This window comes from Mastigoproctus giganteus, chromosome 7, assembly GCF_048544385.1.
Source record: "Mastigoproctus giganteus isolate SK-2022 chromosome 7, ASM4854438v1, whole genome shotgun sequence".
Taxonomy (NCBI): domain Eukaryota; kingdom Metazoa; phylum Arthropoda; class Arachnida; order Uropygi; family Thelyphonidae; genus Mastigoproctus; species Mastigoproctus giganteus.
In genome coordinates this window covers 24,855,199-24,867,133 of record NC_143581.1, presented here as the reverse complement: position 1 = coordinate 24,867,133, position 11,935 = coordinate 24,855,199, and the positions used below count along the sequence as shown (strand labels likewise).

Sequence of the window (11,935 nt, the reverse complement as noted above, 5' to 3'; positions counted from 1 at the left end):
AAATCTCTGGGCAATTTTCATAATAATTTCATTATAAAATTAGAATATTTTGACATATTGCTCTTCTGCTGATAGCATTAAAAATCTTTTTACAGGAAAGGTTTGATTTTTCATATCACCAAACACTCTTGGATTCTTTTTTTAAGTATAATTCTTCAAGAAACAACTAAACATTGCTAACAATAAATAAGCATCATGAAAGTGTACATAATGATGTTATTAAGAGACTGGAAGTTGCATACTGGATTCATGTAATGAGTATGACATTTTACATACATACAGTTTATACCATTTAAATGGCAATATGGTTTTTAATGGCAGAAGAAGAAAATGGCAAAAACACACAATCCACATATGCAATATTGACTCAGCCCTGAGGACATCTCAGTAACGAATAACTTGTCTTTTGCACTTGGGTATTGGGTGCGATAATGAAAGTTGCCAACATTTTGGAGGTATCTGAATTCATTGCCACTTCCACTTTTGTCTCCTTTATGATTCTGGCTAACTGATCAGAGACAGTTTAATGTACATCTAGCAAAAATAATTTGCTCTATCTCTTTCTTAGCAGGTTTGGCCTTGTGTTTATTTTATTTTTTTTCTCCTCTCTGGAAACCTTACACTTCAATCCAGTGTTTCCACTAAAGGAAATAAAATAAGTTATAAAATAATATACAAGAAAACAATATTTTTTAAAAATATAAATAACCTTAAAATTACAAAAAAGAAAAAATATGAACATTTTTTAATTTTCCAATGGAGAGAGAGAGAATTGCATATTCTATAACAATAACAAAAACATTTTCTTTCCTCTGAGTTGATGTAAATATTAACCTGTTGGTAGATACAACATATATAAAAACAGATAGGCATATGGGAATCAGTTTTATTCTTTATAGTGGAGGGTTCTCCCTTGAATTCATGTTGAACACATATAATGAAATATTGTTTGAAATAAACTTTCAAAAATTTAAAAATTTTAGTTCCTTTCAGCGAATCCATCGTAATTAAAGCTCTGTCTTCAACTAGAAACAAATATGAAAATTAATACCATAACATTATTTGCATTCATTTGCAGTACAATTCATGGCCCAACCTGTGATAATATATGAAGGAATTGAATTACAGGTCCTCTGAAATCTTACAACTAAAATTTAATTTTTTTCTATTAAATACTTTTTAAATACTTTTTTTCAGCTAAAGGTAAACATCATATTAATTATGAATATTTCACTGACTGGTTATATTCGGACTAACTTGAAGGCTCTTGCCTGTTGTTTAACTTTTTTTTTTCTTTTTTTAATATACAGAGGATGCCACTTATTGTGATTGCTTTGGAACTCAGCTAAAGTGATAACAATAATCAATGGAACAAGAATACAGCTGTTCAGCATTGTTTATTGATGCAGAGGGGAAATGTGTACATAATGTGTACATGGTTATGGACAGAAAGAAAACATTAAAATCAATTTGACTGTCCACTATTTTTTCAAGAAAGTCATCAATAAAAATAAAACTGCCATAATATTTCTAGATATCCATTAAAAACAAATAAAGAAAATATTAAAATTGAGAATTAGAAAATTATTGTTCTGTATGTAAGGGAGTTGCTGAAATCAGGTGTAATTTTGGCAATTAATCCTACCTCTCAACTGTTGAGTTTGGTTTACTGACAATTCATCCCAGGTAGGCCATTAAAAAGTAGTCCTGAAAATTAGAAACAACTATTTTTATTTATTGAAGTTTATTCCTAATTATTTATATTTGTTTTATAATATTGGCAACTCATATTCAGCATGTTGTCATATGTCAACACTGGCACATCTGCATTGCCCAGATTATTCCAGTTGCTTATAAAGTTGGCTGCAACACTATTATAATATTTATTTGTTTTTATTTATTATTATTATTATTTTTAATGAAGTTCTAAGAAGAGAAGCAGGGCTTTTAATTGCTAAAAGTTATGGAGAAACTAAGATTTTGGGCATCAAGGATGATTATTACTGAATTGTTGAGATTTTTAATGATACAATGAGATTGAACTTTCAAAATATTTGGTATTTTATATATTTAAAGTTAATACTTCTGTATTATTCTGCCTAAATATTGAAATCATTTATTTCATTAGTATCATTTACTGATACATATATTGATCACAACTTCGTGATGTTTCCTAGTGCACTGATGGTATATTGAATGAACTAGTAATCATTGGTTAATGTTCAGCAGGAGACACTTGCGCATGGCGTTTCTTGTAAGACAGCTTCACTAACTACTGAAACAGTTGTCTTTTATGAGTTCAATTATATATATGTGTGTGTTTGTGTGTGCCTATGCGTATGTAGAATGCTGTGCACTCAAAAAAAAAAAGACTTCTTCATTTTTAATAAAATGGGAGAGGGATTCCAAAATCAGTTACTGCCCAAAGACCATGATAATTCAAAAAGTTAATTCCACAAGCCCACACTGAAAACTTGAGTTTGTCACACTTGTGGGGTAAAATTTACCATACGTATAAATGTATTTACCTTTAAGCTAGGCATCGCTAAGGCATAAATCCCAAAGTGATTAATGTATAAATAAGCAACAGTGTGTTCTGGCAAGCCTTTTTCTAAAAATACAGATGCACATTAAACTTTCTCGTAAACATGCAAGAAGCACTTCATTACAAATAAATCAACAAACAAATTCAGTATTACAGAATAAAACACAGATGTACAGTCTTCACAAAAAAAAAAAAAAAAAAAAAGAAGGCGCCTCTGTAGCCAGGTGGGCAGGAGCAGCAGTGCATAGCACACGCTTCTTGATTAGACCGGGGTTCGAGCCCGTGACCACCAAATATGGAGGATGCAGAAAGGTCAGGGAATGACCACCGCATATTCCCGGAGCAATATGGCCTTAGTTGCTAATGCTCCTAAAAATCAAACAACAACAATCACAAAAAAAGCAATAGAATATTCTTTGCAAATTATTTTCAAGCACTATCTCAGCTCTGATTTATTTTCCTTATTTACTGAATTGAAAAATACTAGAAATGTTAATACATATGGGGTAAGTTCTACACAGACACTAATAAACACATTTGCATTAGCAACTCAAGGAACCCCCCCCACAGTATTATAAATGCAACTGTTTATGAATGTTACTGAAGCATGGGGAAAGGCTGTGTCTGCATCTTTTGAAGTTACAATATTTTCAGAAATCACTTTGTAATGTTTATCCCAGCATCTTGTGGGAGTACACACACTGCCCTAAAAGGAATTAGAAAAATTTGGCCTCTATGCATGGCATGAAGAGTATATAGTTGGCAGTATAAAGAAGAGTATAAAATTAGCATTAGTAGAGGCATACGATGCAACAAAGCAAGCTTATGCAGCATTACCCAAAAAAAAAAAAAAAAAAAACACTCCCATTTCACCCATCCGTTCATTCCAAATACCTGTCCAGCTCTGCCTTAAATTTATTTAGGCTATCAACTTCCACAACAAAATGGAAGTCTGTTCCACCAATCAACTACCCACTGGCTAAAGGCAAATTTCCACACATTTATCCTACAACTGTCTTTCCTCAATTTGAATTTATGCCCTCTCAGGTGATTATTCTGAGCGAGGGGAAGAATCAGATCAGCATTGTGCATGCTCAAACCATTTAAGGCTTTATACACTTCAATCAGATCATCTCACAGGTGCCTAGTCTCCAGACACTGTAATCTGCAAAACTTAAGCCTTTCTTCATAAGAGCAACTGTTTGTTCCATTCACTACTCTTGTTGTCCTTCTCTGTACACGTTCCAACAGCTCTACATCCTTCTTAAAATGAAGCCTCCAGACCTGTATACAGTACTCAAGGTGTGGCGTGACCATTGCCTTATACAAGGGGATAATCACCTCCTTATCCCTGCTCTTGGCGCATTATAGCCTTAGATGCTAATGCGCCAATAAAATCCAAATCAATGAACCAATCAACCTTATCCCTGCTAGAAAAATTCCTGTATATCATTGACAAAACACCATGAGTTACTCTTGCAGACTGTATACACTGCTCAGAAAACTTCATATCTGCCTGCACAATTACCCCCAGGTCCTTTTCATTCTCACTGTCACTACACTGTCAGTGTAGTACCACAGAGTTGATATGTTACTCTGTGGTTACTGTTTTCCATATGTATTACTTTATATTTGTCAGTGTTAAACTTTATTTGCCACTTCTCAGCCCATCTGCTCAACTTTTCTAGATCCTGTTGCAGCAGCGTACTGTCATTAGTGTCCTTAACAACCCTGCCAACCTTGGTATCATCTGCAAACTTGGACATTAAGCCTGATATACCAGCATCAATATCATTTATAAATACAGAAAACAATAATGGACCCAACACTGAACCCTGAGGGACTCCACTAATAACATTAGTCCACGATGAGCAGTGTCCATTGATTACCACTCTGTCTTCTCCCCCTCAGGGAGAAACAGAGTGGTAATCAATAGCAGTAATTTGCCTCCAATGCCACACTGCTCCCTCCAATTTATGCAGCAGTCTTCCATGTGCAACAGTATCAAAGCCTTTCTAAGATCCAAATATATAATATCAAAGTTATTCTCTACATCCAGTTCTTTTGTGACTGCATCATAGTATCCAATCAAATTGGTCAGGCAAGACTTTCCCTTAACAAAACCATGCTGTGTCCGAGCTATAACTGAAGTCTTGTCTAGATGATCCTGCAGTGCTTTAACCAGTGCCTCCATTAATTTCCCTGGAATAGAAGTTAAACTCACAGGTCTATAATTACTTGTGTCACCCTTTGATCCCCCTTTGTGAATTGGGGTCACATTTGCACATCTCCAGTCCATGGGTACCTCCCCTGAGTCCAGGGAAGCTCTCATAATTATGGCAAAGTGTTTGCTTACTTCCTTTGCTCCCTCCTTTAATATAACTGGATAGATCCCATCCATCCCAGGTGCCTTTTTTATGTTTATCTTCAACAATTTCTCCTCCACTTTCCTCAGTTATTACAAAATCATCTAGCTCACTGCCAGAGTTTAATTCACCTCTGGCATTCCCCCTCCCTGAATAACTCCTCATGTGTGAATGTAGATGCAAAATACTCATCTAGTTTGTTAGCCACCTGAGCAGGATCATCAACAGTTGAACCATCAATATCCAGTAGACCAATCTGATTCATCCCTTTCCATTTACAGTTTACATAGGTAAAGAACTCTTTGCTGTTTTTCTTTGCATCCTTTGCCAAAGATTTCTCATAATCTGCCTTTGCCTGTCTAATCTGCTTTGTGACTTGGTTACAGACCAGCTTATATCTATCAGGGCTTCCATGTCACCCATTAATTTATATGTATCCCATGCATTTTTCTTCTCTGCCACATGTCTCATTAGTTCATCTGACATCCATTTAGGCCTAAACCTTGAAAAATATTTCTTAGTTGGTATGTAAAGCCTAGTAGCTTTCAAGATTAATTCTTTGAATGCCTTCCATTTTGAATTTGCTGTTGGTAATATCATCAGTTGGTCCCACCGTATAGAATTTAAATACTGTCTCAGACCACCATAGTCACCTTTACGAAAACAAAAACCCTTCCCTTTACCCTTGATGGTAGTTACCTCTTTGAGTAAATCCCACTTCAGCATACTGTGATCACTACCACCTAGTGGTTCCTTTATCTGCAGATTCTTAATGCATGAAGAATCACTACTGATAAACAGATCCAGAGTATTACTCCCTCTAGTTGCCTCCCAAACATGCTGGTGTAGAAAACAAATCATCCAATAAATCCACTAAAGCCTTGCTAGTGTGTGAGTGACCAACCCAAAAATTCCAGTCACTATCCAGGAAATTAAAATCCCCCATTATAAGACTGTGATTTACTGGCCCACTCTATTTCCCTGTACAGTTTTTTATTATACTCAGAGTCATTAGGCCTATAACACACTCCTACTCTCAATTTTGACCTCCCAGTGTTTATGTAACACCAAACTGACTCAACACTGCACTGTCCAGCAATGTCGACTGGTTGCACTTCATTGGATTTTGTGTTTCTTAACTAATAGCATAACCCCTCCTCCCTTCCTATCCTTTCTATACACATTGTACTCCCCAAATTCCAGTTCTGCATTCTTTATATCTGTGTGACACCATGTCTCTGATATCCCAACAATATCTGCCTTTGATGTTTTGACCACACATCAAATTTATTTACCAAACTCCTAGCATTGGTGTATATACAAGTATACATGCACCTGTTCCTATTTTTAGCTATCCTAACACAACCCATTTGTTTACTTGTGAAATACCCTGCATCCTGTTTTCCAGGCTGCTGCTCATTCCAATAGAAGCCATGCATGAATCACTTTCACCTCTGCCAGCGGCTACTGTTAATCTATTAGTCCTTGTGTCCCCCAAGCTAACAGTTTTCCGACCTACCTAACACTGCCTCGATAGCATCAGCAAATATTCTTGCACCCTTTCTATTTAAGTGTATCCCATCCCTGTAGAAGCAGTCTCTCCTGTTAACAGGTATGGACCAGGCTGAAAAAAAGTCTACCCATTGAGCCTTTCACAATCTTTCCAGAGCCGAATTGATCAACAAGGTTCTCATCATATACTCCCTCCTATCGTGGCCGGGCAGAATTGCAGAAACTTTCAAATTCAGCCCTAATTCACAGCTTTTTGTTAACAGTGACTTGTACTTGTTAAGTAGTTCCGCCGGTGTCCTACTCTTAATATCATTAGTGCCAACGTGTACAACAATATCACCTTTTGTGGCCTTAAAAGATATCTGCTCTACAACATTATCAACCTTTGCACCTGGCAGACATACCCTGGTTCTGTTCAACCTATCCTTTTTACACACCATGTTCCTCGTTTCCCTGATTTGGTGCCTCCGTAGCCAGGTGGGCAGGAGCGGCAGTGCGTAGCACATGCTTCTTGATTAGACCGGGGTTTGAGCCCATGACCACCAAATACGGAGGATGCGGAAAGGTCAGGGAATGACCAGTGCATATCCCTGGAGCAATATGGCCTTAATTACTAATGCTCCTAAAAACCAAATGACAAACAAACAAACAAACAAACAAACAGTTTCTCTGACAATAGAGTCACTGACAATTACTAGTTCCTGTGGGACCAGCGCATTCTGCCTTCTGGATTGCCACTGTGTTGCGTGATGATCAAGTGCAAGCTCTGGCGTTGATGTGGGCAGCTGAGAGCTTGATGGGCCCTCAGTTTAGATCCTTTGAGGGCATCCACCCTGTTTTTCAAGCTCTCATGTAGGCCCATAACAACGCTGAGTTGTCGCCTGATTTCTTCACACTCCGTACATCGTGCACACGCACACACACACATGCACACACACACACACACACACAAAGAGACATTCCCCTTGGCAATATCATGTCCCATACCTGATTGCTCCACAAACATCAAACAAGCAGTGCATTTTAAAAGGCTGTGATTCAGAGGGCAACTGTCCCACTCAGTTCTCCCCTGAGCCATAGCACTCCAATTAGCTTGAGCCTTTTGCTTTGCTGATCTGGTCTGAGTTATAATTTCGATTCAATTTCAATAAAATTACAATTTCAGTACAAAATTATAACCCTAAACTTATATCGCAATGCAGTTATAACACTATATATCTATACAAAAACTTTGCATATTTTTCAGTATCGAGTTTTATCTCCGAGTTTCGTTATATAACTTCCGTATCAAGTTATGTATTAATTAATAATGTTACATTTTTAAAATCTAAGTCGTTATATGTATTTTGTTAAAAAAGTACAGTTTAATTGACAATGAAGTTTAACGAGATTAATAAATTTTACTGATTAATTGATAATATTATATACTATACTATACTATAGGATAGATGTGCGGAAATTTGCCTTTAGCCAGTGGGTAGTTGGTTGGTGGAACAGACTTCCATCCCTTGTTGTGGAAGTTGAGAGCCTAAATAAATTTAAGGCTCAGCTGGACAGGTATTTTGAATGAACAGAAGGGTGAAATGGGAGTGTTTTTTTTTTTTTTTTTTGGCTGATGCTGCATAAGCTTGCTTTCTTGCATCATATGCCTCTACTAATGCTAATGCTATCTAGTATGGGATATAATGATTGAGGAACAACTTTAAATGTACCATCCATGTAAAAAGCATTTCCTGGATTTCTGCAAAGAATCTAAAGGAACTGTGCAATTCCAAAACCAAGACTCTTTGCTTCCTCGCCATCTTCAAATAGCAAAAATTCTTCATCTTCCAACTTCTTATATTCATCTGGGATGATCAATTCTGATAATGGATCTGGAAAACAAGGGTGAGATTTAGCAGAGCCTCTATGAAGCACTGATCGTATGTTCTCATAGCTGGGCATAGCAGAAGCTGACAGTAACACACCTACCATTGGGATGCGATTAGGGCATATGAATTATAGGCAAGTGAGGCTAAATCTACTCTAGAGAAATGCAGGAAACGAGTTTAGTATATCCCGGATATCTTCATAACTATTGGCACAAATCATTGTTGCCATTATCACAACTATACACCATCACTTCTGTCTCCTGAAACAAGAAATCTCTCAGAAACCGACCTTTTTAAAGTAGTTGGTAATTACTTGAATTAAAATTTTTTGGCAAAGCAAAAAAAGGAAGTATATACAGGAATATCTCGCATAGCGCGGTTTCGAACAGCGTGGGTTTCACTATAGCGCGGTTTACAAATTGAAAAAAAAATTAACTGCATTACGCACCAATACATTTGATATGTATGTATGCATGCATTATAATGCCAGCACATATGCCAATGCGTTATGGATTCAAGGCCACACTGACTTGTCGCAACTCCCATTATATACGAACTCTGCTAGCATTCATACATTAGTTGTTGTTTGGTTTTTAGGAGCATTAGCAACTAAGGCCATATTGCTCCGGGGATATGCAGTGGTCATTCCCTGACCTTTCCGTATTTGGTGGTCACGGGCTCGAACCCTGGTCTAATCAAGAAACGTGTGCTACGCACTGCTGCTCCTGCCCACCTGGCTACGGAGGTACCTTCATACATTAGTAAACACTCTAGATTCGAAGTGGTAGACTGTGTGTAAGCTGTACAAATATTTTTCGTTGTGTATTTTTTATTAAAGATTATTTTTTAAAAACATTACACCTTTATACGCAAATATGAGTGGAAAGAAGAAATGTAATGGTGCCGAGTGTTCTTCTAGATCCAAATATTGAACAAGGTATGAAAGTAAGGCAGGTGTTGCAAAATGACATTCGATGTTATAAAGAGATGTATGCAGATAAAAAGAAGAAAAAAAAACTGTGCAAACTAAGCTGATCAGTTATTTTTCAAAATAAAAATGCAGTACATACTTCACTTATATTCTTTTGGTATGTACATACTGCAATAAAAGTCATTTGTACCATACTTACTAGTATTTTTCATTTTTATCATTTTAGTTTCTTTTTTTGCAAGAACTTCGTGTGCATCCATTTATAGTAAACAAACACATATATATTTTTGCAACTCGACCCATATAATGAAATTGTTGGAACGCATTACATTAAAATACATACTAATAATACCTCGATTAGTGCGGTTTTGCATAGCGCGGTAAATTTTTGGAACGAATTAACCGTGCTTATGCGAGGTATTACTGTATTATCTAACATAGAAAAATTCTGTGTTTGCTTGGATTCAACTTCTAAAGCAAAATGCCAGTCACTTTGGAAATGTTATTTTAGGACTAATCATATGTTTCTCCATTATTGGTTTTCAAGATCAGAGGTGTTTTCAGGAAGAAATTCAATTGAACATTGTTCAAATTGAGTATTTTTCACTTTAAAAAAATTGGAACAAAGAACAGAAAATAAATCCCATTTCTGAATGAGTATGCTCAGGACTGAGACAAGCTTCAAAAACTGATGCACATTATCTATGCTGACTTTGCTGATGTACTTGCATGGTAAGAAGTAACTGTTCACAGACCATCTTGGTTTTTGCAATTTTCCAATGACAAGAAGAGAGAGTTTTTCAGATTCATTCCTAACTGAGCTGCTTTAATTTGCATATTTTTGATCCTATTTCCCATGATAAATGAACATGTAAAACCTGATTATCCATTAATAGCCTTGTAGAGCAAGTAACTAATCCAGTTCTTGAACCAGTGCACCCATTCAGATAGCAATGTTTCAACTGATTGGGAAGCTAATACCAGGTGAAGAGGCTTAAATAACTTCAAGCAATGTGTAGGGAAGTAAACTATACAATAACACTTAGGTTTAGCTGTGTCTACAGGCGCCTCCGTAGCCAGGTGGGAAGGAGCAGCAGTGCATAGCACACGCTTCTTGATTAGACCGGGGTTCGAGCCCGTCACCACCAAATACGGAGGATGCGGAAAGGTCAGGGAATGACCACCGCATATCACGGGGCAATATGGCCTTAGTTGCTAATGCTCCTAAAAACCAAATAACAAACAAACAGCTGTGTCTACAGTAATATCAGGAGTGCTCTCAATAAAATTACTCAATTTGATCTCCTGATTAGGGCTAATTGAAGCATGGTATCACCCAGAAATAGGGGATGATGAGTTTCACTATGTTATAATGTATTTAGGAAGGACAGGCAGGAAAGAAGGGGTATGGTGAGAGGAGGGGATCATGCTTCTTATCAAAAGAAACTTGAGCATGACAACACTTTCCCAGATTTAGAACCTGTGCCAGAAGAAATTCTATGTAGTGCAAGTTAGTTGAAAGCAACACTATAATGAGAATGGGAGGAAATCTGTAGATCAGAACATTGTGAAAATTATGACTAGAGCCACTGTAATGTAGATGGGATGGGTGAGCAAGAGTGAAATGAATTATTATAGAAGGTAACTCACCATGGGAAACAAAAATTTTAAACCAGCTAGATGATTATTATTTGCATCAGCATGTTAGAGAAAGTACTAGGGTCAGGAATATTCTAGACCTGATCCTCACTCAAGAACCATATGACATCATAAGGCCAACAGTACAGGAATCATTAGCAGGAAGTGAGCATGAAGTTCTGAGTTGTTGAAGAAAGAGGTTGCATTTGTAAAAGTTAAGGCCCAGGTTCTTATTTTAGGAAAGAGGACTGTGACAGTTTATGATGTTACATGGCCTCCATCAACTGGCCACTTAGCATGGGAAGGACGGATACATTAGAATTATGGAATATCTTTATCTTTAAAGCAGTAGTCACTGAAGCCACAAATGCATATGTATGGAAGTTTGCCTTAAGCCAGCAGGTGGTTGATTGATGGAGCAGACTTCCATCTGGTGTTGTGGAAGTGGATAGTTTGAATAAATTCAAGGAAGAATTAGACAAACTGTTGGAGGTTTTGGTTTTTTTTTTTAGGAGCATTAGCAACTAAGGCCATATTGCTCTGGGATATGCGGTGGTCATTCCCTGACCTTTCCGCATCCTCCGTATTTGGTGGTGACGGGCTCGAACCCCGGTCTAATCAAGAAGCGTGTGCTACGCACTGCTGCTCCTTCCCACCTGGCTACAGAGGCGCCTGTTGGAGGAGATGGATTGGTGAAATTATTATTATTTATTATTATTATTAGCTATATAGTGCAAGGAAGCCTGAGGCTTATGCTGCACCAGCCAAAAAAAAAAAAAAAATTTCCAAGTTACCCCGAGAGAGAGAGAGAGAGGAATCACCAAGAAATAGAAGAATGATGATATCCAGCTCAGGACCTTGGGTGAGCCAAGTTCATACTCACCAGATGTGAGCCCCTGGGGATTTTTGGAAAGTTTTTTTTTTTTTGCTGATGCTGTATAAGCTTGCTTTCTTGCATCATGTGCCACTACTAATACTATCTGCAGCCATTGTCAATCCACTGTAGGATGGAGGCCTCCTCAACAAGTCATATTGAGGGAATGGAACCCTAATCTGCCATGCTGGTCCAGTG

General features: G+C 37.2%; 1 protein-coding gene across 1 annotated transcript in view; it reads right to left on the bottom strand.

The window, feature by feature from the left end:
* Nucleotides 1-291: 291 nt before the first annotated feature.
* Nucleotides 292-11,935, bottom strand: part of LOC150082665 (sodium-dependent dopamine transporter-like) — a 121,171-nt gene continuing 109,527 nt past the window's right edge. The window contains exon 15 of the mRNA XM_090377572.1: nucleotides 292-641. Within this exon, the coding sequence (XP_090233698.1) occupies nucleotides 618-641 (24 nt within the window). The 3' untranslated portion in view covers nucleotides 292-617. The remainder of the gene's footprint in view (nucleotides 642-11,935) is intronic.